Source organism: Salarias fasciatus, chromosome 20, assembly GCF_902148845.1.
Source record: "Salarias fasciatus chromosome 20, fSalaFa1.1, whole genome shotgun sequence".
In the NCBI taxonomy this organism is placed as follows: domain Eukaryota; kingdom Metazoa; phylum Chordata; class Actinopteri; order Blenniiformes; family Blenniidae; genus Salarias; species Salarias fasciatus.
In genome coordinates, this window is record NC_043764.1 from 24,251,836 (window position 1) to 24,277,771 (window position 25,936).

The window sequence follows — 25,936 nt, forward strand, 5'->3', positions numbered from 1 at the left end:
TTGAAGCACGTCTCTTTTATTTCTGCTGACTATAATGAAAGCAATGTCTCCAAGGTGGAATCTGCGGTGATATAACATTAAAGATTAATCTGTTGTGATGTGTTCTGTAATCTTCATCGATTGTTAGCTTTAACTCTCAGAAGCAACATTTTGAAAACTGGCTTCAGTCGTGACAGAAAAGTGGAGCTGACCTTAATTCTGCCCCAGAGTCCACATAATGGTGAACAATCACATTACAGTGAAGAGCTGAATCACTGAGCCTCAGTAATTTCATCTCAAAAAATGAAAACAAGTCTTCTGACCTGCAGCAGAAGCAGAAGTAGCAGTCACAGGACGATGAGCCTTATGTGGGTTTTTGCAATGATGCAGCTTGAATGTGGGGCTCGTGTCAGTCAGGTGAAAGTCACAGTACTGTGGTCAACAGTGCAACAAAAGCTATTAGATCGTTCTGAGGCAAACATTCACGAAACTTACAGTTTTGTACTTACTTTTTCATAAATGTAAAATGTTATGAGGGGAAAACTCGTTCTGTGTTATTTTCAGATATCTTGTCTGATCAACAATCCAAACCACTTTTGAAAAATATATTTTACTCAATGATAATCTTACATTTCTGGGGCTGAAATTAAGATTTATTCACCGTAAAAATAAGAAAACACTTTTCAGGGTAAATGTCTATCCATGAACTTGTAGCTGAAATGTTAAAGTTTTGATAATAGTTCAGATAAATATGAGTCGTTGTGCTTATTGGTATTGTTGGCCTGCTGCCAAGCCACTGGTGTTAAAGCTGGTCTTAACCAGCACTTTCACACCCTGTGAGCTCACCTTGAAGGCACATTTCATAGTTTGTATTATTTGTACACAACCTGACCCTGACAATAAACAGATCTCCCACAATTCTGATACAGATCGCGTATGCATATATCCACATCGTGTTGTACTTATAGGAATCTTTAAACCCTGAAAATATGTTTTGAAACAGCTCTTTCAACATGTGTCTACCCACATCCTGCTCAAGCTGTCAATAATCACACATATCTTGTGGTTTAAACAGATCAGATGCTAACCCATCAGCTTATTGTGACAGCAGCATCAGCTCAAGATGCAGTTGTGAAAGCAGAGAAAAATGCGGTTGCAAAAGACATTTTTGCACTTAGCCAAAGATGTGGCTATTTATAAGACTTTAAAAGGACACAAGACAGCCTGGTTGTATGATTGTCTTGCTTGGGCTTTGTTCAAAGAAGGCAGAAGCACACTCACTTGTATCATTAAGTGTGGACAGAAAATAAACCATGTTTTTCCAGTGCATTTTCCTCCAGTTTACTTTTACAGATGTATCTGCCTTGTATTTACCATCACATATAGGGGTTTAATTCAAAGTGAATGAGTGTTTACATTTGACATGATTGAAAATGCATCTTATTCATGAAAAGGCTGAGCTTCACAAATGCTCGAATTTAGTTTACTCTAATTTAGTAGGTAAACAACTCCCCTTTTTATTGTTGCTTCTATAGAGTCTATAGAATTCAGATTAATGCAGGGGAGTCAAACATAAGGCCTGTGGACCAAAGCCAGCCCAGAAGGGTCTTTAAACCACCAAGCAAATTATAAAAACTCTAACTACATAGATTTAATACATTTCATGAGAGTAGCAGACCATGTGGAGACCCAAGCGGAAATGTCAGTGATGCTCTCATCAAGCACAGCAAATTAGCATTAGTCTCCACAGTCATGCTGTCCTGGTGAGTTTGCAATAACATGCATGATGCAGCTGCTCTAAATTTATGGACATTTCATTTTGGAGCACATAGTTTCATAAAAATTAGCTTTATGTTGAAATTGAGCCATCTTTAATTAAAAAAAAAAAAAAATTGGTTTAATGAAAAGACACATTTTGAATCAGACATACCAAAGGTTATCATGACAGCATTTTACCAGTCTGACACACTCCAGATGAAACTGAGCTGTACGTTTTACTCTCCTGGCTTAAGGCATTATATTGTCGATAAAAATCTTCTTTAAAGATTTGTGCAATCACTGCATTTTGTGGAAGGTGGTGTTTTAATATTACCTTAGAATTCTCTCGGGACGCATCAGAAATAATCAGCCTAAAAGGACTGAAATGACCCTCTAAAATCAAACCAATGCTGGATTCCTATATCAGAAATTAAAATGAGACAACTATCATGATTTTGTAAACCAAAACCTTTAATCACAGTATAAACAAAAACAGATGACAAAAGTTGAGGAATAAAGAACACAGAGTTCAGAATGTCCCGGTGCCTGACATCCAGCAGGTGTTGAATGGCGTCTCAAACGTCACCAAGCTTCACCGCCTTTGGCTGACGACGCCGCTGGCCTCACACTCGACGCGGGATGGTCCTCGTCTCCGGCTGTGCTCACAACAAACTATCGGTGTGGCAGCCGTGGAGGGGAGACGGCCTACTTGGACCTCTGCCTCATCTTTCTTCTCTTGCGCTTCAGCCTGAGACATAAAGGCAAAATGTACTTAGCAGGAAAACAGCAAGGAAAAGGTTAAGCGCTCAGTGAGCTCACAGAATATCAGAATTTTAATCAAAATGCATAGATTTGATATTGATGATCTAAATTACAGAACATTTGAACCTGGCAGATTCAACTTCACCTTAGTTACAGTTATGTTAATGAGTATGTGAGATTCAAGAGAAAATATTTCTGGACAATTTTACTTTTAAAGGGTATAAAAAAAAAACAATTGCAGATTTCAGATTTCAACTTGGATTTCTTGAGAATGTATTGCTAACACCATTAAGTTGTCAGAGAAGGAAGAAGATAAACACTTATCAGCAATTCTACTAAAACTGCTGACATTACTACTTTAGAAAAACGTGTTATAAACAGTCTTACCTGCGCATGCGCTTCTTTCTCCACTACAGAAAAAAAGACAACGTTAATTTGAGAATAATTATTACAATGAAACAACTAACGCAATATTCGCTTAAAGAAAACAAAATATGGGAATATGTTCATCTCAACAGCCATAGCATGTAAAGCTGCGTAGCTAACAAATGTTAGCATCACTTTAAAGCAAATATCTCACATTTAGCAGACATGAAATACAAACCTTGGCCCTCATATCGACGAAGGAAGCCTGCAAAGACACATGATGTGTTACAGATTGCTCGGATTAATCTCGAAAGATGAGGATTAGATTGGATTTTGGTGGAAGATATTTTCGCTTACCGACTGCTAGGAAAGGGTCTTCACGAAGGACGTCATAATCACGCGACGACCCATTTGTAGGGCGCCTTGACGTCATAAAATATGCGACGGAGATCAACATAGGAGTTTCCGGGTGTCAGCGGGCCGTCGAATTTCTTTCTAAATTGTATTAACTATGTAAAACCGTGTCAAAACCGTGCATATAAACATTTCCCACTCAAAAATATGAATATATCAAAAATAGGAAAAAGAGGAATCGTGAGTTTATCAAATTGTGAGACTTGTGTCCGTCACAGGACACCCATAATCGCACTAAAAGTTATATTTAAATAATTATGTTAGTGAAACAACACGATAGCATAGATCTTTTAGCAATATATCAATGAAATTCCATGAGAAATAATTTAAGAGTTTGTAAACCAGCGTGATAAACTTCCTCCAAGATCCTAAATGTAATACAGATAATAATAATAAACAATAAATGAAGACTAACAATAATGAAGAATAGTGGGTTTATATATAATTACTCTGTATATTTTCATGGCCAACTGGACTTCACTGCACTAATGTTGTAGTGCTTCAATTATACCTAAGCATCAATAAACGAGGTTTAGAATCTACAGTCAAAGAATCTAGAGTTCATTCATCTTTACCACAGCTCTGCAGGGTGCGTTAGGTTTTCCTTTTCACTGCCTCTGCTTCCTCAGTCAAAGTGCCTTGAAACAATGGTGATGTATTTGGAACTATATAAATAGATCCGATTTCATTTATTTTACCTGATTTATCCAGATTAGTGTTACATCTTCAGCCCTGAATTTCCCAATTTGGGATTAATAAAGTAACTCTCTAACTCTAGCTTTCCGAACTGAAACCAAGCAAAGGCAGGATTCTAAGTTCACTGTCACAGTCACCTTGATGGAAAACTTAGGAGTAATGGTCACACAGGAATATTCATCTTGAGGTGAGAGTGCAAACCACTGGCCCATGTTTCAACCATCATCTGAACCAGAAATAAACCAACACGGATGATGTCAGGTGGTTTTTTAATGTTTCCAAAAATAGTCTCTGAAACTGGGGTTTGTTTTACAAAAGCATCCATATATTTACCAGGTATGGAGATCTTATGTAAACACAGACTGTCAGACTCAGCGAGGCATCAGAAGACTTGATGCTGAACCCTTGGCAGGAATTACGACCCTCCACAACTCAGAAAAAAAAAGGGTTGTTTTTTTACTTGTTAAATTACTCAAGCAGTAGGTCCTAAAATGTCCGTTTTAGAAATCGTTAGTTGAGTAACCTACAATAGTTGCCTAGTAGCACACACATTCAACTAGTGCAAAAACCTAAAGGAGAGCGGCAGAAATGTGCTAATTAAGGTGAATTTAACTGCAAGAGTGACTCGTGTATTCATGCCTTCTGATCTGTGAATGTGTCTTTATGACAGATGTTCCACACTGATGCCAAGGGAAAGTTCATTTCAAAAGGCATGGTGTCAGAGAGATCGGAACGTCACACGGCTACACTGACACGGCGCTGGGCATTCATCATCCTCGGCCGCTCTGTCAAACTCATTTTTATTTGCCACGTCCTTCACTACGGTTACCCAATGGGAGGCTGTTGGAGGTCAGTCGAATGTTGAGAAGAAGGGACTCGTGATGGAATTGTGACCACTGTTAAAGACAACAGGACTGCCTCAAGGACAGGAGAATTTACTATGGGTGTGTGTTTCTCTGTGTGTGTGAGTTAAAGGTGTAAGTTGTAGAATTTAGGAGCAGCATCATCCCAGACTGACATCAGTTAGATTCAGAGGTATTCACAGCGGCTTTGACCACAGGTGCCTCAGACAGCCGGGACAGAAGGAAACATTTGTGACGTCTGTTCTTTGGGTCGTCAGAAGTCGGCCACAAATTTATTGGAGAAAAGAAGAATCTATTCGGCGGCCTCGGTCTCCATCGCCTGTCCCGTGGCGTTCTCCACCGTCTTTGAGGCCTTTTGGGAGAGAAAAAAAGAACGAGGTCAGTGTATGTGGAGGGTGACTATTGACTCTTGTACTTCACAGCTTCTGTGCTGTTTCTTCTTGCTGTAACAACCGCCGATCAGACCGGTCGTCATAGTAACCAGCAGACCTGAAACATTGGTCGCTTTTGCAGCATTTTAGTGTCTTATTGGTTGTAGAACAAATATGACAAAAAAATTTCCTAAAAACTGGAAGACAACAGAAAAAAACAACCACAGTGTTCTGGGCCGCTTTATCATGTGAAACATTAAACCTCAACATTTAAAAATGCTTATAGTAGCACTTTTAAACACTTTGTGAGATATTTTCTAATCAAAAACCAAAACGGCATCATATATCTTAGTGTTTTTTCATCCATGTGACTCACCTTCTTTTTCTTCTTCTTCTGGGTCTTGCGGCTGGCCGAGCTCTGAAGCAAAGCCTTCAGGGAAACAGAGACAGCGACGTTCAGAACCTCGGTGTCGCACTCATCAGCACGGAACGGTTTTAGGAAAAGCAAAGAATGAGTCCGAACCCTCCTCCGGGTGTGTGTGTGTGTGTGTGCGTGTGCGTGTGTGTGAGCCCATCCGTCAGAGCCGCCGTACCTTCAGGTCTGCGTCCTCCACCTCGTGCTCAGACTTGTACAGTTCTGGCTCGAAAAGGCTGTTTGTGATTCGCAGAGGTCCGTTGGCCATGAGCAGCACGGTGAACTTAAACTGGGCCACGAATTCACCTGGACGAGAAGCGGGACGACAACGGTGAGGGGCGAGGAGACACGGAGCGAGAGCGAGAAAATCTGACCGTCGGGAGAGACAAAAACTGAGCGCCATCACGACTGAATCAACAAGAGGAAACATTCATCAGAGTTCAGTTTAAATAAATTAAAATATCAATTCCAATGTATTTTTCTTGAAAATTACCATTTGTGTTTACAATCTGTATAAATAAGAAAATAAATAACGTAGATAAAATGACATTCATTGTGTTTTCTGTGAAAATAACAATTGATGTTTCTTGTGAAATTAACCCACAAACAGCAAAACCACTACAGCAGCTGGTCTGGTTTTCCTGTCGGTTCATCACTTTTTTGATTATAGAGACATCTAGTGGCTACAGGAGGTCAAAGAGCAGCGATCGCTTAAAAACATGGCGAGTGAAGGAGAACAGACGTGAGTTAATTCCAGTCATGAAGAAAAAAATCTAAATTACAGAGCTCCCTCAGAACTCTACCAGGATGAACCATCTCCAGTGATTTATTTCTTACTTACATCCTTTTAAATGACCAACGGTTGCTAAATGTATCCAATTACTGATCAGAACAAAAAGTGAACCTTGAAAGTCGTGCCAAACGTTTACGTCATTCCTGAGGAGTTCTTCCGGTTCCTCTCACCTTCTTTCTCGTGCAGGACGCTGAACGGCTGCAGCAGCTCATGTTTGGCACACTCCACCACACCCAGCCTGGCCTTGGCTTCATCCTCGAAAGCTCTGAGGACACAAGGAGGAGGAAGAAGAAAGAAAAAAAAGATGGTGTAAATCAGTGGTTCCAACCTTTTTCTTGAGGGACCTTCATTTGACATTTGCGTTAAAGCCACTGTTTAAATCACACTGCCTCTATTGTTTATGGCTCAGTAGATAAATTTGCCATTTGAATATGAGCTACCTCAGGGTGAACGGCATCGCGTCGAAGCGTCTCTCCACCTCGCTGAAGAACGCCCGGGACGTCTTCATCTTCAGGCCGTACACCTTGTTGGGCTCCCGTTTGTAAACTGTGGTCCTCTGACCTCCGTCCTTGGCCTGAGTGACAGAACGCAGCAGGACCGTCACTCGCTGGACGTTCTCCCCCCGTCCCAACCGCCCGCCCGGCCGGCCGGACGGAAGGCGAGCCCTCACCTTCCCCTCTCCGGTGCTGATCAGCACGTCCACCGCGTACACCTCGTGCACCTCGAACTCCGCCTTCTCGTGGTCCTTTCTGTAAACACACAGAGTGTTGAGGGCGGGGGTCGTCCCTGGAGCGGGGGGGAGGGGGGATCGATCGGCTGACTCCACTCACTTCTGCTGGTCCGTTGGGTTCTGGATGATGGTTTTCTCCCCGTCGATCACGTGCTGCTTCAGCTGGTGGGACAGCATGCCTGTGAACACGAGAGCGGCAGAATGAGGCGAGGCGGGGCGGGTCAGGGGCGGCGTGAGCGGGAATCTGCGGCGTGGCGACACGCACCCTCGATCGGAGAGCACTTGAACGACTTTGCGATCTTGTTCCAGGCCTCTGTGACCTGCGTGTTCTGACAGAGGAGACGCGGCGCTGTCAGCAGATGAGAAACCGTGATTCCAGCTTATAAATCAGTGGCTCAACCAGCTCTCACCTGGTTTCCGGGCTTTACGAGCCGGAGGGCGGCCTCGGCGCAGAGGTGGGCCGCTTTGATGACGTCCGCCTTGCGTCCGGTCAGCGGGTTTTCCTGCAGGGACACCGGAGACGGTTAGAGACGGACGAAGGACACAGGAGGCAGCCAAAACGATCCAGATGAGCAGGATGACGGCGTACCTTGGTCACTCCAACAACGAAGCTGTGCGCCACATTTGAGATGAAGCCGTCGACGTGCACGCCCAGATCGCTGCGGAGGGGAGAGAGCATGAGGCAAGCGGCACGTGCACAGCTTTAACCACATTGTGTGGGACAGGAGGAGGAGCGGCGGCTCACATTTTGACGAGGTCCCCATCCTTCAGTACCACGTCGGGGTCGCTCTTCAAAGGGGAGTAATGGCAGACGCAGTTGTTCACCGACACACAAGTAGGGAAAGCGATACCTGTGAGAGAGAGAGAGCGAGTGAGTGGAGGGAGTGCAGAGTCAGCGGCGCCGACTGATGAGACGTGAAAAGAGAGGACTCACCTTTCTTCATGTCTTTTTCCTTCTTGAAGATTTTCCCGGTCTCTGCCGTGATGAAGGCGTCTCCCTTTTCACAGAGGCTGAGCGCCGAGACGCCGACCGCGGCCGCCGCCACCACCGTCTTCAGGGCCTCTGGAGGCAGACGTAAAGCCCCGGGGAGGGCAAACAGCGCAGGTCAGGGGCAAAAACAATCCAATCAGAACTGCATGTATGGCGAGTCACTTCATAAATCCTCACATGCTTGAGACTGTGGCAGAACTGTCGAGTATCAGCAACACGTCTCTTTTTAAATCAGAAAGTATAAATCACACATATGCTCACGTTAGATAAATAAACATTAGATCATCTATTTACATGATCTGATTGTTTTGAGCATTATTATTCTCATTTCAGTGACTTTTATTGACCTTTTAAATGATCGATGGCAAAAACATGACTGTTCATTGAGAGTTAGGAGAAATAACAGAATATCTGCATTTTAAGACTACACATTCGCCTGAGGGAAAATGCTGAAATGATTAGATATGGATTGATTCCTACCTACTTTAAAAACATGTAAATTGCATTTGAAGTAAAAGATCATATATATATAAGGGTTATTAGATGCTGCTGGGTACATGTGGTCTCATCTATCATCTAATAATGTCAATACTCAGAATTAAACTTGGTGGGGGCCTGTTTAAAACAACTGGTCATGATTCAGGAGTGATGTATAAGCATGTAATTATTAAATTATATTAGATGTCATGTAACTTCATACATGGAGCGCTAACAGGTTCCTTCTTACTACAGTCATGACCTTAAATCACACCATAAGGCGCCAGATCTTCAGGTAAACTTGAGTTATTGGTTGATGTTGTGAAGGTCTGAAGAAGCTGCAGGTGAACATTAAATAATCTCCCCCGCAGATTCACACAGACACGCGTTTTTCTCCAATTTCACACTTGTCATTGTTATCTGTTAGCACTCGCGGCTAACGCCTGCTAGCTAGCCTGCTAGCTCACCGGGCTAATGTGACAGCGACGTGGCGATCAGCGGACAACCACATCTCTAGAGTTAAAGTCCACGTAAATGTTCGAAATACACGCGTTTTGTTCGTGCTAAATAGAGGCCTTGCTTCCAACGGGACCTGGCTGAGGTGCTCCTGCTGCGGCACATGGCACAGCAGCTGCCCGGGAGGACTAGCTGCGTCTGCTAGCTAACGCCACACGGCTCTCCATACTTCATCGGAGCGAGGCGCGTTTAAAACTCACGGTTCGCGATCTCCGCGCCCATCTTGTACTTAGTGACGACCAGATCGTCGGCGATCGTCTGCTCCTGCGTCTCGTCATCTCCGGACATGTTGGCAGTGTGTCGGCGAACTCTAAGTAACTTTTTCCCCCGGCGGCTGCCAGTCAGTCACAGGATGAACCACGCTGCTCTGAGCACCACCGGCCCGCCCGACTCCGGCCGACTCCGCCCGAGTCCGTCCGACGCGCACCGAGCGGCAGATCCCGCCCACCGCCGAAGACGTGCGCCAAGATAGTTCGCTCCTGTCTGCCTCTGCGTAGCACCTGCAATCGCAATGTAAATGATTTCCAAACATTTACTGCAGTGAAAGTGCATTCATTTAGCGGCAGAATATAATAAAAACGTAAAAGCAGTGGTATGTAATTAAGGGCAGCAGCAGAATAATTTTTTCTTCATAATTAAAAGGTCACTCTGATGTACCTGGAGTCAATTACTTGTTCAGTTTGCAACTTTATCCAGAAAACTAATGGTTATTTTTAGTAGAGCTCAAATGTGCTATGTTGTATAAATGCATCGCAGGTCTTTCTCTCTGCTGTGGCAGCAGCTGTAGTTTCAGAGCTCGCCTTGAATCCGAGCTGAACACTAGCAGGTTGTGCAGCGTTGAGTGACCTATCATCAGCCAATCACATTTTGATGTGTTATTGACAGACCGCCCAAGAGCCGCACAATGAAGTTGATACAGTGTTCTGGAGTGATGATGGATGATTGACCGGCTGATACAGTTGTGCACCTGCTTCAGGAGCCCTTTCAAGCAGACATTTGCTAAAAAAGGAAGAAAAAAAGGAAACCTGTCATGTTGGTTAAGTATATATGTGTATGTATTGTGCGGCATATGTCTGCATTGCTTTTTTTCTGTGGTGGCGGCATATCCTTCAAGTTTTCATTTTCACACAGGCATGCAAGCATGCATGTATTTGTGCATGCATGCATGCACGCATACACGCACACATGCATTAAGCAGCGCTTGACAGTCTCTCTGTTGGTGAAAAAAAATGTACTTTTTTGTATCCTTACAATATTAATGTGAAAAAAGAAAAAGACATTTATAAAATGACATTTATAACTTGGTTTCTGCATGCAAATCTGTTTCTAGTGAATAGTGGTCATATGTCTTGTTGTCTGGTTTATATTTAGTGGTGTGGTGGAGGTTCACACTCTTGCATTCAAAGTGCAGAGTTCATATTCGGTCCTTGTACGTATGTACATTTTTGCCCGATAGTCTGATTCCTTGTCACAGTCCAAAAACATACATCTGAGGCTAACTGGGGATCAGTGGGCATGACCTCTCCAAGGTACGACTTAGCTTCATCCATTATTAGCAGGACTCAGGTCCAGGGCACCATGGATAAAGCGCCACAAAGGATGGAATGATGGGCCGCATTCACCGTTCACAGCCCAAACTGACACCAACAATGATGCTCAGCAGACAGATTTAGCTGAAGCCACGTTAAGGAGAGGGAACGGCAGCAAGAACATAGTGTATTTTTTTACTGAAATTTTGGGAGGGGAAATTATAACAATAAAACATACAAAAACAAACTCAAGTGAACAATAGGCAACTACATACAAATATAAACTTGCGGTGAAAATGAGACAATGAAGAAAATAATTACAACCAGCATGAGTACAAGATACAATAAAAATCCATCGTGTTCCCAGAATATCTTGAACAAAAATCAATAAGCAGATGCACTCAAACATTTTTTGTCACTTTCCAAAGCATCCGAAAGTAACACGTGTAAGCTTCATTTTAGAAGATTAAATATGCCAGTCGGCATTGGTAAATTCACCTATTTTTTTGTCCTGAAGTGTATTAGAACATCCTGTTTCAGCGTTTGATTCATTTCACCACATTTTACTGAAATACATTATTGTCATAACCGTGTGGTCATGATAGTAAATGTCAAAACGAAAGAAGAAGCACGGGTGAGGTATTCCTCTCACTTCGTTTTTCATCTTTGATCCGATCGTCTCCAAATCGCGCGTGACTTTTGTGCATCAGTGGTGCGTTTACGTCACTCGGTGAGATTTTCTTTCTTTCTTTCTTTCTTTTTTTTTTTTGTACAAATAGACAGTTAACCGCAAAACATTGCATTCAGAGATATACTGACTTTTTATTGTCAAAAATCACAAAACCGAATCAAAACTTCTTTAAAATAAGCCTGCTCTACAAATATTATACATCTGATTGGGTATTTGCGAAATAACGAGATTAATTTAAGTATTTTTTTTTTATTATTGTTAATGGAAACAGTGCTTAAAAACAAAAGGTACATAACTGTTTTTATTCCACAGCATTAACAATGAAATATTCACATTTTGCCAAACGTGCTTTAATATACTGCATGATGGACGTAAAATAACCTTCAGTTTGTGGCAGTGCAAAAATCAAGAGTTTCTATTTTCTGTTTTCCTCTCTCAGAACCTTCTGATTTGAAAAAAGAAAGAAAAAAAATTGTGAGAAATCCTCAAAGTTTCTAAGAGAAAGTCCCTCTTGGTGTCAGCGTCTTTCTCCCAGTCCACATTATTAGGTGCGTACAGCATCTGTTTTGAGAAAGAACCTGCTGTGCCAGTAGTCTGGGTTGTCAAATGATGAGCTGCTGCCAGGCTCCCCGACGCCAGCGCACACCTTGATGTATTCCCCGATCCCCGAACACCTGGCGCCGCCCGCCTCCTCCGAACCGGCCCTCCCCTTCACTGGGAGGTTCTGATACTCTGCGAGCTCCCACCCGCTGGGCCCTGCTGCGAACCTGGCCATCTCCTCATACTCCTCCGTCTTCTCTCCCCCAGCTGTCGGCACATCTGGCCCGGGCATGAGCGCGCCGCTCGGAGTGGCTTGTTTGTTTGTGTTGTGGCACTTCTGTTTTGTTTCCTCTTCCTCCTTCTCAGCCACCTCCACTGTTTGGTCTGCGTCTTCTGTCTGGACCACACTCTTAGCAGATGTTCGACTCCCGCGTCTCTCCGCCGCCGCTCCGTCCCCCTCTGATGGGTCAGATGGCCTGATGTCCATGTACTCATACCTGCCGATGCCCCGGGCCGCCTCTCCGCGGTCCTCCTCCGCCGCCGCCGCCGTCTCCCTGCTGAAGTCGCTGCTGGGCTGAAGTTTTTCAGAGGAGCCTCTTTGCTCAGCGGCGGTTCCTTCACAGGCCTCATGTGCCGACGGAGGATCTTCTCCCGGCGAGGAGGCGCCGCTGCTCGAGCGAGGAGGAGCTCCACTCTCTGTGTTCATGATTTCATACTCCTGGGTGGGATTAATCACCTTGAGAAACAGATTATTCTTGAGTCTTGAGTTCCTTCGACCCGAATGAGAGATTCTGGAGGCTGCGAGAAAAAGAGTCGACAGAAGTTAAACAGAAGTTTCTGAAAGGTTCGGTGGAGTGCTGTCTCTCTAGTGTACCTCTCTCAGGGGTCCCAGGAGACCCCGGCAGGACGTAGCCATAGCGGTCCACCTCCTCCTCCTCGGCCTCCGCCGTCCACACCTTGTAGGAGGACGGGCTGGAGGCGGTGGACAGCTTCCTGTGTCGGCTGCTGGGGGCGCGATGGCCGCTCCTCTCCGAGCCAAACCGGGCCCGGTGGAGGCTGCCGGTCCGCAGACCATCCTCCTGTGGCTCCGACTCCCTGCCGCCCCCCCTGACCTCTGACCTGTCGGGCAGCGTCCGCACCGAGCTGAGCCGAGACCTGTGAAACCACAGCTGGAAACAAGAGGCGACGCTTTAACCATCGAGATAAATCCTCCTGAAGGGTTTTCCTCCTGGAGATCCTTTGCAGCGGTGGATTACTGTATTGATTTCAGGGCAGCTATTGGCTAAATGTCCCGGTAATACTGATTAAAGCGAAGCTCTAAAGATTTACCACTCAGTGTTGGGACTCCTCCCGGTGTGCGGGGTAAGGAGTGTGTGTCTGTACTGTATTTCTATTACCTGTCGTAAGCTGTCCGCAGGGCTCGGGGTCATCGGCAGGTATCCGACCGGTCCAGTCTGAGACGAACCGCTCTGTAAATCAGGGAAGAAAACCTGTCCTGCACCGACCGATTCTTTTACAGAAGTTCAGATATACTTCCTTACTCTGTAGGAATTAATCCGCGAACGAGACAAACTCCAAGACGGAGAGTGCTGGAGCGGCGGCGTGGCCAGCCCGACCTCCAGTCCCTCCTCGTCTTGGTCTTCTAACTCCGCGTCCAGCAGTCCTCGCTCCGATTCCCGACGGTGGATTTCGCCCGGGACGGCTTCTCCTCCCTCCACCTGCGGGAAAACAGCGAGGCTCTCAGCTCACGCGTCAGGGTGGACGACTCGCCGAGCTGGACGCGGCGGGCGGTCTCACGTTGATGACCAGGTATCTGGGCGGGTCTCGAGCCATGCGGGTGAAGTCACTGGCCAGCTCCTTGAAGGTCGGCCTGATGTTTTCATCAATCATCCAACATTTGACCATGACCATGTAGACGTCGATGGTGCAGATGTGCGGCTGCGAGAGACGCTCGCCCTTCTCCAGCAGACTCGGCACCTCCTGCGGCTGCACGGACGCGTACGGCTCCGCCCCGAACGACATCATCTCCCACACCGTCACGCCTGCAGAGCGGAGCAGACGGACGCCTTCAGTCAGGCACGGTCGACTCGCCGCCGCCGCGGGGGAAACGCTCAGGAAGCCTCCTACCATAGCTCCAGACGTCGCTCTGGTGCGTGAACCTTCGGAACAAGATGCTCTCCAGCGCCATCCACTTTATGGGCGTCTGGTTCAGGGATGAAACACGCAGAAAACTTTAACAAAGACGTACGAAACGAAGCTCTTGGATCTGAGGCAGAGTGAGCGGCGCCGACCTTGGTGTCTGCGTAGACGTATTTCTTGTCGTCGGGACAGAGCAGGTCTGCGACGCCGTAGTCGGAGATCTGCACCTGGTAGTCGTTTTTCAGCAGGACGTTGCGAGCAGCCAGGTTCCTGTGGACCATGCAGTGCTCCTCCAGGTAGTACATCCCCTGAAACGGCAGCAGGTTGACTCCGGAGGTGTCGGACAGCTCGTCGGAAAAGTTCAAACCGCCGGCCCCGCACTCACTTTGGCGATCTGCACACACCAGTTGAGCAGGCGCTGCGGGTCCAGGCTGTCCTTGCGTTGCCTGATGTGCTCCAGCAAGGACCCCTGCGAGCTGAGCTGGGTCACCAGCTGCAGGCAGCCGCCGGGGCAGATGCCCAGCAGCCGGACGATGTACGGGTGGTCCAGGCTGCCCATGGAGAGCATGTGCTGCACAGGAAATACAGACCAGACCACTTAAGAGCTACACATCTCAAATCAAGGCATTGATTTACTCGTGCTACAGACTGACGTCAGTGATCTCGGTGAAGGTCTGCCGGCCCGAGCCGTCCTGGATGGTCTTGATGGCCACAGGGATCTTCACCGTCTCTCCTTCCGGAGTCCAGAATCCCTGAAACACCAGTGAAGTGAAGCTCTCGCCACGTTTCCACAACGCGAATCAGGGGGTGTTCAGAAAGTCACCTTGTGCACCGAGCCGAACACTCCCAGACCGAGAGCTTTGATCTTCTTCAGCTCCGACGGCCTCAGGATGCGAGCGTGAACCTTGGTGCCTTTTTCTCCCGGACCCAGAGGCTCGAAGCTCTGGAGACACAGGCCGGGTGAGGAAAGCCAGAACGTGCAGCGGAGGATTCAGGAGGACGTCCTCCGAAGACTCACCTCTCCGCTCTCCAGGTACCGCCTCATGGCTCGCTTCCGCCGGATGGCGAGGCCTCGGTGGTAGAGCAGGCCCAGGAAGAACAGCGCCAGGCAGAAGATCAGAGCGGCCGGGACTCCCAACGCGATCCCGGTGACCTGACCACTGCAGAGAGGAGCAGAGCAACATGGGAAACACTGAGACAGGCCCAGAAACACAAACGTCACAGCAAATGTCAACTACATGGTTGCTGAACTGAAAAATACTATTTCATAGCCACAAATGACTGTGGCCATGAAATACTATTTTGTAGCAACAAATGACTATTTCATGGCTTTAAATTAGTATTTTATAAGCATAAATTACTATTTCGTGGCCTGAAAACAATCATTTGAATTGAATATAAATTTGTGACCACAGTTTAAAGGTTTATTTCATCATTCATATTTATTTATGTCACATCTGGGACAATTTATTTTTCAGGTTGCGTTTGTGACAGGCTTCAAAAACCACTTCAGTGACAAAATGAATGTGTTGTTTCCTGTTCTGCAGCAGGGGGAGACTCTCACCTGCTCACTGCCAGCCTGGCTGTTTCTAGACAGTCATTTTTACCTGGACCAGAGCATCTGAAAGACATCAACATAACATACGTCATAGTTAAAGCATTACAGAACATAGAAACAGGTTTAGAAATAAAGTTTTTAATGTTGTTGTTTGCCGACCCCTGAGTGCAGTTGTGGTGGCAGGGCTCACAGTGACCGTCCCTGTTGGGATACTTGAAGATCAGCCTCTTGTGTCCATCGTTCACTCCGCTTGGACAGGAGGACATGCAGTACGGACCGTCCTGCAGGTTCGCACAGGACCGGCACTCGTCGGCGCCCTGCAGAACACGGGAAGGAAAATATGAGGAATGAGGAGAAGGAATCAGCGTGACGTCATGAGAAAAATGCCAGAAATGAAAAGTTTGAAGCTCTTTGTTACAAACAGATTTATAAAATCCAGTTCTTTCATCGGTCTGAAAATCCCTTTTCTCCTCGTGTGAAACATGATTTTTAGAAAATAGAATCTAATCCCTTTTATTATTTTGTTTTCCTACATAATTCAAATAATTTATTATTTACTATTTATTTTTTTAATTAATGAAAAGAAACAAAATGAAGAACAATCATAGTATTTCCAATAACTACTAGGTACACTTTCATATATATTTTGCTGAATTCAAATATGAGCATGAGATGAATGTAAAAACTAGATTATTAGTCAGTTTTAAGAAAATGGAAAAAAGATCTTCACCTACTTGTGAAACCTCTGGTATTTTATATACAATATCTGAAAAAAGAAGGAATTTTGAGAAATAAATGTGCTGTTTTTGTAGTAACATTGAAGTAACCTTCAGATTTAGTGTGAGATCCAAACTTTATTGTGAACTTATTTGAATTCCCGACCAAAGACCAAACAGTGATGTATTACTATTAATTTCAAGTGAATTTAAAGAGAAATAACAGAGCTGAGGTTTCTGCCATCATGTTTTAACAGATTTTAACTTGAAAACATGTGAGTACTATTATAATCATTTCACCAAAAGGTCAAATAGAAATAATTCATGTAGTAAGTTTTGGTTGGTTGTTTCTGAATCTTTGAAAAAAAACAACAACAACAAATGCAGTTGTACACATTTGTGTTTCATTCTCCTCCATTTTGGTGTTTTGCTCCTCACTACGACCCTTTATCACAAATATATTAGATTTTAGACGGTTCCTAAGTTTGTCATCGTTTGGATTTGAGAGGAATTATATATTTTCTGAATCATTCAGTGAAATTCCCAAACCCAAGACAGTTTTCTCCTGAAGTGGACGTGAAAATAGATAAAGTAGAAAATCCTTGGTTATTCCATTACTCTGTCAGCCTGTCCAGTGGTGTGCTCTCTTTTGCTTCACAACAATAAAGTCCCCGGTTTGAGTCCTGTTTGGATCCTTTATAAGTGAAGTTTGCATGTTCATCTCATGCGTACTGTCTCTGGTTTACGTCTCTCCTGATCAAATGACTCATCCAGGATGTAATCTGGGAATATTTTTATTTGCTTTCTCAACAGTAGGAATTCCCGTGACTGTGAAGGGACTCGGTGATCAGAGTGGTTACCGCTCCGCTGCAGCTCAGTTTGCTCCTCTGAGGTTTACACTCGGGGTGGCACGACACACACTCGCCCTCAGGACTGGCAAACTCCCTGGGTTCGCTGCGGACCCCAGAAAACACACATCAGAACACAAAAAGAACTCAAACAGAATTTGAAGTGTTCCTGAGCGCCCACCCTGTGTAGAAGTTACACCCGGCCACACAGGTGCCGTTTCTGCTGTAGTTCCTGCAGGACAGGCACTGATCGGACCCCGGACCCCAGCAGCCCGAGTCCGAGCACAGCGGGTCGCACACATGGCCGCCGGCAACTGCACAGCCAGAGAGAACCGGTTTTACTCAAACTAGTGGGAAAGTGATGAAGAGCGAGCTGTTCCGAACGGAGACAATCTGAGTGACGGATTGTTCGGCGCCGCCTCAGCTGCCCTTTGCTTCCCGCCAATCACAGAGGTGTTTGTGTGTCTGGCTGCGCCGGCCTCACCGCAGTCCGCCAATGGCCTGTTGTTGTTGAGGTTGTTGACGCGAACCCGGCGACCCCGGAACAGCTGCGTCCAGTTGACCGTGTGGTGGAAACAGAGGTTTGCATTCTGACTGATGTAGACGCTGCCGTCACTGATCTCCCGGAGAGAGCGCAGGCCCAGGGACGTGAGCGTGGGGATGCGCATGACCATCAGAGAGAAGCGCCTTCACTCGGGGAGCAGAGACAGTCGGAGAGTCGGGATTAGAGACGAGGAAAGCACACTGAAAAGCAACTAAACTGCATATTTTTGGCATGAAGTGAGGAGATTGCAGACTGGAGGTGGAGTTTGAGACCCCTGCCTAACCTTTACCCCAGTTAATCTAAAAGACAGCTTCTACACCTGTTCTCAGGTGTGAATCAAAGAGAGGCGTGAGGACGATGCGGCAGGAGTTGATCTCCAGGCGTCAGCTCTGAGACGGGCAGACATGTAGGAGGAAGCAGCGATGACGCACCGTAACGAACAACACTCCACAGGATGCAGAGACAGAAATTCAGCTTGATGAGAACAAATCCTGACTGATACAGCAGGGGTTCCAAACTCCACACCCATCATTCTGCACCCTTTCTGTCGTTGATCGTCGTCGAAATCTCATCAGATCCAGCTTAAGTTCGTCAGACTTGCTGATTGTTTTCACTCTCTACACGTTGCAGCTTGTAATGAAGCCTTACTTGTAAAGCGACCTCCCCTGGATGGTCGTCAGACTTGAAAACACAGACAGATCGTTCAGCTCTTTGGGCCACGACTGGATGTTCAGAATATCTGAAAATACATTGATTATGTAAAAAAAACAAACAAAAAAAAACTCAATTTTTTATCATAACATCAGCAAACTTTAAGATCAACAAACCTGTGATTTCCCTGACGGTGCGGAAGACTTCCAGCTTTTTAGCATCCAGCGGCGGGATTTTTTTGAAGTCGTCTCTGGAAATGTAGAAAAAAAACACGCTAAGTGTTCTGACTGTCAGTCCTGCGAGATTTGTTTGCACCTGCAACAGAAAATTACCCAAGAATCCCAGTGACCAGGAAGTGCAGGCTGCCCTGGATCTTGGTGCAGTTGATGAAGCTGTCGATGTTGCTGGAGTCGACGGTCTGTCGGTGTTCGGCACCGGTTCCTTCACACACTGCAACAACATCGAAGTCCGAGTTTCCAATCGTGTGAGCGCAGCGTCTGCTCTTCCTGTCTGATTGTTTGTGGATTTCTGCGGTTTTCTCTCTTACTAAAGCATCTAACATCATCTAACCGAATCCAGCTGAAAATACTGAACATCTTGGACCGAACCTTTGGGGCAGAGTCCGCTGCAGGGCTCACACTGCCGCTGACCCTCCCGCTCCACCTCCATCTTGTCCAGCGGACAGGCGCTCACACAGGAGCTGCCGTCCACCACGAAATGAGCTGTGTACGGACGGGGAAGGAACACAAGTCAACATACAGGTGAGTCAAAGTGTGGATGAGCAGCTTCTTTATTGAAGTCGAGCGAGCCAAAGGAAAACGCAGAAGCAGAGAGGGAGCACTCACTGGGACACTGAGAGACGCAGATGGACCCGTACTGGTATTTGGCGTTTGGGTTGGTCTCCATTTGAAAGGTCTGCTTGTTGTAGATCAGAGTCTGAGGACACTGAGGCACACAGGCTCCGGAGTCGTTGAAGTGACGACACGCCTTCACAACAGAAGAGTGGTGACAAAAACACGAATGAAGTAAGAACGCCAAGGTGCAAAGAATGGCATTAAACACCTTTAACGTTAAAAACTACACTGTATTCATAATACAGACGACCTGTCTACACTGTACAATTTGCAGTTTCTGTGGAATAAAACAAAACAATACAGCGACAGAACAGACGTACGAAGCAGTCCACGTCCAGAGGGCCCCTGCATCCCGCCGCACACTCGATGTGGCAGCAGCCTCTGGGGCTCGTCCCGAAGCAGCGGCCATTGCACTGCGGCGCGCACACCGTCTTGGTCACTGAGACACACAGCAGACAGGAGCAGAGGTCGTTTCTCTGTGTAGATCTACGTCCTGCAGACCGTGAGTCTGAGAGGACTGAAGGGAAATACTCACAGATCTGACACTGGTTCTCATTTGGGCCCCAGCAATAACCTCCACAGGATTTATGACAGGGACCTGAGAGAGGCGAGGAGGCAGAACGACAGACAGGATGCATAAATAGACAAATAAACTAAAAAAACAAAAAACCAGAAATCATTTGAGTTGTGTGAAGCAGCAGGATGCAGACGGCGACCTCTCTCTCCGTTGTGCTGGATGTCGATGGGGGCGCCGCCGTCTCTGATGATGTCCTGCCAGAAGATCCAGGGGCCGTAACTCAGATACTTATTGTTGATGATCTGCACTCCCCCCTCCAGAATCTCTGTGAAGAAATAAAAACAGAACAGTATTCAGAATTGTTTAGGACAGGGGGGGCAAACACATTTCAGGGGCCGCAAACGGCCCGTTTTCATCTTGAGTGGTAAAACAGTGCCATAACAGCCTTTACACTTAAACTTTAAAATTCTCCTTTGCTGTGGTGTCAGGTTTCTGAAAATTTAGATTTTCTGTACAAAATCAAACAACTACTTCTGAAAATGTCTCCAATCTCAATATAAAGCCAATTTCGATGAGACGTTCTAGTGCAGCATAGATGTGTTTTTGTGTGTATGTATGTGTTTTTTTTTGTTTTTTTGTTTTTTTTTACAAACTCACCAAGACAGCTTGGCTTTGAGGCTAATGCTAGTTTGCTAGCAATGAGGCGATAATCTTTCATGGCACTAATATCTCAGCTCGGGCTTGTTGTGTTTGATATTCTTAAAAACTTTGATTTAAAAAAAACAACTTTAATAAACTCCAAAAACAAACAGTTTGACTGATGTATTGGAGCCTCTTGCAGGCCGATTTTGACCCATGAGCGTTATGTTTGACAACCTTGATTTAGGAGCTCTGTCCATAAAAACACTTGAATTCATATAAAACTAAATACATGTAGCTGATCTAAAGCTTTCATTTGATGTATAAAACTTAAAGGGAAAAACTGACTTCTTTTTTTCAGAATGTTTCAAGACAAGAACTTGGACTCCACTTGGAATTAGTGAAAAACAAATATTTATTTGGTTACCTAAAGCTCATAGTTTTGTTTACTTTATCAAGAAGTATTTTTTAATACATGTGACACTAGAAAAAAAACAACAAATTTCTTTAGTGTTGATATTTAGTGGTATATTTACATAGATTAAAGTTCATATTAGGGATTCCTGTACTTTTCCTGCTCTGACAAGTCAAAGCGTGGATTATCAGTACAGGTTTAGGAGAAATCTAAACTACCTGATGTTTCAGTGGGTTGGACACGTGGGCAGTGGAGAACCAGAGAGAAAAGACTACAACTGAGTCCATGCTCTCTCTGCAATAAATCACCAACTGTAGTTTTTTTGTGCTCCTCTAAAAGGCAGAGTGAAATAACTCATGATGAGCTACAGCTGAAACACGGATCCACTCTAAATGTTTTCTTTCTCATGTCTCGCTCGGCTTTGGAGGGATGAATAACTGCGCATTTCGCTCATGCTTCACTTTTCTGCTGCCAGTATTTCATCTCCCATTAACCTGTCAGATTGGTGAGGCCCAGCTGCCGCAGCCCGTTGGAGCCGTCCTTGGGGTAGTTAAAGAGAACCGAGAGGGCGAAGCGTCTCTCGAACAGGCTGTTTCCTCTGATGACCCTCAGCCGGCCCAGCGGGATCTCCTGGAAGTGGTTCATGGCTATCAGGACGTAGCCCGTCACCTCGCGGATGGTCTGCGGGGAAGAGGAGGCCTCGCGTGAGTTTGACCTTCACTGGAACAACGAGGAGACTGGAGACAGCCGAGGGTTACCTTCAGGAAGGAGAAGTCCCAGTTGCTCTCTATCTGGGTGATTTCCAGGTTCCCCATGACGATTTCACAGCCGTCGTATCGGTCCTTTATCAGGTTGTACTGGTTCTCCTGCGAGCCGGTGGAGCTCAGGCCGTTCTGTGTGCCGGGACACACCTCTGATAGAGCAACGGAACACACACACACACACACACATATAATTATTCATATTTAAACACTTAATGTACAAATAGTGTCATAAACACTCTCATGTGCCACTTGTATGTATCATCATGTCACATGTACTTTGTCATTTCTATCTTTGAAAACTAGAATATTAGAATTCTGCATGTTCTTCCTGTGTGTGTGAGTATCCCTCAAGTACTCTGGTTTCCTCTGGTGAGGTTGACTGATGACCCTAAACTGACCCTGGGAGTGAGTGTGAGTTTGTCTGTCTCTCTGTATTCCTCCTGTGCAGGGTGACACGGTGCTGAAGTCAATCCAGTCCCTGTACACCTGTGACAGGTGAGCAGTCCAACACAGAGAAAACACACAGAGAGACAACAACACACTCACGCTCACACATGCAGGCAATTTTAGAGAAAAACCCAAACACACACAGGGAGAACATGCAAACTCCACACAGACAGACCTGAATAGGCTCTTCCAGCTTTTACACACATATCTCAGTGTTCATCATCTCTTTAAAAATATTGTGCTCTCTGGATTTCTGGAGGATTCTCACTAAAGTCACGCGCTCTCTGAGACGTTCCACAATGATGGATGTGAGCCCTTTTGGTTGCATTGTGTCTGCGGTATTTATGGGCTCGATGAGTCCCTCTGACGTGTGCGCCGCTGGGCTGGCTGCAGAGTCTGACGTGAAGCGGAGCGAAGCAGGCCGGTCGGCCGGGGCCTGCGGCTGACGGCGTGGAGGCCGAGGGGTCGAGGGAGAGGGGCTTCTCTCACACAAAGTCCCTCATTGTGAAGAAGCTCTAAATGTGGACAGTGTGTCTCACTGACTGAGGAGTGATGCAGTGACAGACAGCGCTTGTGTGTTTGTGTGTATGTGTGTATATGTGTGTGTGTGTGGGGTGTGTGTGCTCCTCTGAGATCATACCAAAAGACAATGAGCCATGTGTGAGTTGGACTTTCTGGCAGCAAGAAGGGAAATATCGTGAACGGAAGGAGACACACACACCAACTCTAACGAGCAACAAAAACTGTGGCTCCGGCTCTCTACACACAGCCGACACACACCTGCAACACAGCTCTCACTCTGTGTCATGTGTCTCTGTGTGGCTCAGAACAGCCGGATTCTTCCAGCTGCAGGGATGCAGGGGAGTCCTGAGTGTCTGTCAGGGCTGCTGCAGGATTTGAACTTTGGCACAAACAGTATCCTAACTGTTCATACTTATTCTACTGCAAAAAACACTGAAGTTAGCCAGAATTTAAAATACATCTAAAAGCATAACCATTTGGAAAATCAGAGCAATCCAAATCACATAGATAACACATTGCAAACATGAACCCAGCTAAATGAGGCAGTCCCCCCCCCCCCCCCCCCCCCCCCCCATGAACTTTGTTCTTTATGGTAATTCCCTATTTTATGTTGCATAGATATCATACATAGTTCAACCAGTTCAAAAATGTTGAATTAATAAATATTGCCTGACAAATGATGGGAAAAGCCGCACATGCATGAGCTCAAAATGTCCCTGCAACATCTGAAAACTATTGGAGACTTATGAGTTTCAAACTCTACTAAATCCTTACAATCTCCTTAAAGAAAGCTAAAAGGTTCACTTAATGAAGCACCGCTGTCCTCTGCAGCTTTTCACATACACGGTGCAATACATTTTCCAGCATCAAAGAAATGTTCAAGTGTTGCAGGACAAGAGTTTGACTCTGCTTTGCAATCAGAAACAAAGAAATATAGAGTTGTAGTTTCTGTTCACATAGAAAACTATATCTACATCACCATGCATGACTATTATTTGCTTATTATTTTAAAACAGAATTCAGTTGCATGCAATAGGCGGCGATGAATCATTCTCAGAAGATAAATTTCAAGTCTTGCAGATGTAATATTAGTAGACTTCTGTACCTTCATGTGTTTGGGACGATACCGTTTGCAGCTTCCATGACAAACACACACACAGCAGCAAAACTCCCCGATGGTCCATGATGAAGGGGATCCTGTTTACCCAGATCTGAGCATATCTCATGAGTTCAAGTCGTCTTCTGAACAATAAACTGCAGATTCACAAAGTATGATCTAAAAAAAAAAACAAAAAAAAAAAACAAAAAAAAAACAGGTCGATTGTGAAAAGATCCACAAACAATGTTAATTTCCAGAGTTTGTTTCTGTAAAGATGAGAGAGTTCAAGGCAAACCCAGCTCGTTTCAGAGCTAAGTGGAAATCGCTACAGTGGGGGAAAAAAAAAAGGGCAAGTTGCATGTTATTCTGATGCTGGGATTTCCCTCCCTGAGAGAGGCGTGTGATTGGCCAGCAGCTTGATTTATTCACCAATCAGAGGTCGGTCCGTCATTTTTTTTTCTCCTGTGTGAGCTGCAGCTTCAGTGAGAAACACACAAGAAAGAAAAAGTGCAGGATTAGTGTGTCACATCCAAAAGGAATACAAAGCAAGCATGTTTTCTTTTTTAATAAGATGATTTATTATAAACTTAAACGATTGCAAACAAGAGTGAAAAACATGCAAGCAGTTCACTCAGACTCAGATGTCACATATGCATCCACTAACAGCTTCTAGCTGCTTCAGATGTAGATTACTGGACGTGCACCGGAGTAAAGAGTGGTGTTTCCTGCGTGTCTCTGTTGTGTGCAGCTATTTTGGTTTCAGCTGCTGCATGTGGAAGCAGTGCTGCGCTCTCCCAGTCTGCAGCCAGTGCTGTGAGTGGCCGTACTGTTCCCCCTGTAAAGAGCAGTATTGTCCCCCGCGACCCTGTCAACTGGTTAATCACCTCTTTGATGCGTGCAGAGCCGCATGTCACAATGGCCACATTGTCAGATGGGCAAGTGACTTCTGAACCCAAAACAAGAACATGCTTAATTTGAGAAAATGGCCTCGGAGCAGGCAGGATTCCTCAACATGAAGCTGAGATTGAAAATGGGTTTTTTTTTCCTCCACTAATGGAGGAAGGATCTCAGTAAATGCTTCTGACAGATGTCCTGTTAACCTTGAGCGAGGGACTCAAATAGCTGAACAGTCCCCGGTTTGTTTCAGAAGAACTTTTCAGGAAGAAATAAAAGATGAGGAGGCCTCAATGAACATTTTCGACAATGTGACTCCCAGCAAGCACATCTGAATCAACCGAGAAGCAAACAGACCGAATCATGTCTGAATATCCCTGAGTATAGTGTGTCTGTGTGTCTGTGATGGACTGGTGGCCTGAAGGAGGAGATGTAGGAGAAATGGTCTCGTCTCTGAAGTTTTCTGTCCAGCAGGAGGAGACAGAGCCTGAGATTCAGCCCCAGCATGGCAGTGCTGCTGGAGCCTGAGAGAAGTGGACTCAGAGTTTATACAAATAGGATGGTCGTCTTAAGCATGATCATTTATTATTTATTGTGCGTAACACCCAGATTTCATTAAAAAAAAAAAAAACAGAAATGATTGTATTCCATTGCAATAGTCACACATTGAGGAATAAATCTCTTCCAAAAAACAAAATCCATTGAGTCAGAAGAATCATTAATTTGCTGCATGATTAAAAAGTGTTTGGAGTGATTTTTCTTGTCTTGATCATTAAAAAGTGCACAATCTTAAAGTATCAAGACAAAACCAATGCATTTTGGCAATTAATTCAAGATTTCTTTCTATGGCTTCAGTGAAGGTCTGCAGGCTTCTCAGTTTCTGCAGAGTTTGGCACTTTCTCGACGCCACCATGGTGTCGGCCTCAGTGTCAGCCCCGGTGGCCCTGTCCCTTCCAAGGCGAGCTGTGAGGGGAGCCTGCTGTGGCCTTTTGCGGTTGCCACTCCCTTCAGAGATTGATGAATTGATTGTGGGGCTGCTGCCAGTGTGTCTGTGCCCTGGGCGAAGGTGTCCCGGTTACGGGTGGGAATCCCAGCTATGGCATCCGCCCTGGGGCTGCTATTGTGGCCGTCCTGCAGGGGGCCCTGGGGGCTGGTGGCCCTGGGAGCAGCCCCGACTCACATACTGCTGTCACACCCTTGGAGACACAGCAGCACTCTCCCCTAAGCGGACCTCTGATTGGCTCCGGCTAAATGACTCTGTGAGGAGGGAAACCACCTGATCGTGCCAAACTTCTCTTGATGACGGCGGTTCGGAAAGGACAAGACAAACAACTGAATCCACGTCCTTCCCTCTTACCTGACCGGCTCTTTTCCTGCTGAGTCATCAAGAGAGTTCCTTCATTAATCTGATTTAATGCTGATTTGGCCATTGGTGTGA

The 25,936-nt window shown here is 45.6% G+C and overlaps 2 protein-coding genes and 1 long non-coding RNA gene across 3 annotated transcripts; all 3 read right to left on the reverse strand.

The window, feature by feature from the left end:
* Positions 1 to 2,187: 2,187 nt before the first annotated feature.
* LOC115408327 (uncharacterized) lies at positions 2,188 to 3,297 on the reverse strand. Its single transcript, XR_003933766.1, has 4 exons — positions 3,223 to 3,297; positions 3,104 to 3,130; positions 2,887 to 2,909; positions 2,188 to 2,485 (listed from the first exon to the last, which is right to left on the reverse strand). It is a non-coding gene; the product is annotated as an uncharacterized LOC115408327 (long non-coding RNA).
* Positions 3,298 to 4,227: 930 nt separating this feature from the next.
* pa2g4b (proliferation-associated 2G4, b) lies at positions 4,228 to 9,536 on the reverse strand. Its single transcript, XM_030118039.1, has 13 exons — positions 9,332 to 9,536; positions 8,082 to 8,210; positions 7,893 to 7,998; positions 7,737 to 7,806; positions 7,558 to 7,650; positions 7,413 to 7,476; positions 7,248 to 7,326; positions 7,088 to 7,166; positions 6,858 to 6,991; positions 6,588 to 6,682; positions 5,803 to 5,930; positions 5,586 to 5,639; positions 4,228 to 5,190 (listed from the first exon to the last, which is right to left on the reverse strand). Exons 1-13 carry the CDS (start codon positions 9,417 to 9,419, stop codon positions 5,131 to 5,133), a joined length of 1,179 nt encoding a protein of 392 aa, XP_029973899.1. The 5' UTR covers positions 9,420 to 9,536; the 3' UTR covers positions 4,228 to 5,130.
* Positions 9,537 to 11,415: 1,879 nt separating this feature from the next.
* erbb3b (erb-b2 receptor tyrosine kinase 3b) lies at positions 11,416 to 23,715 on the reverse strand. The gene is made up of 27 exons (XM_030118038.1): positions 23,611 to 23,715; positions 21,531 to 21,685; positions 21,267 to 21,453; positions 19,918 to 20,043; positions 19,737 to 19,799; positions 19,522 to 19,640; positions 19,193 to 19,334; positions 18,956 to 19,069; positions 18,680 to 18,797; positions 18,524 to 18,597; positions 18,345 to 18,435; positions 17,637 to 17,839; positions 17,334 to 17,466; positions 17,165 to 17,258; positions 15,748 to 15,905; positions 15,595 to 15,651; positions 15,049 to 15,190; positions 14,854 to 14,973; positions 14,684 to 14,782; positions 14,416 to 14,601; positions 14,183 to 14,338; positions 14,019 to 14,094; positions 13,689 to 13,933; positions 13,433 to 13,609; positions 13,289 to 13,360; positions 12,766 to 13,060; positions 11,416 to 12,689 (listed from the first exon to the last, which is right to left on the reverse strand). Exons 1-27 carry the CDS (start codon positions 23,687 to 23,689, stop codon positions 11,896 to 11,898), a joined length of 4,275 nt encoding a protein of 1,424 aa, XP_029973898.1. The 5' UTR covers positions 23,690 to 23,715; the 3' UTR covers positions 11,416 to 11,895.
* Between the last annotated feature and the right edge of the window lie 2,221 nt (positions 23,716 to 25,936).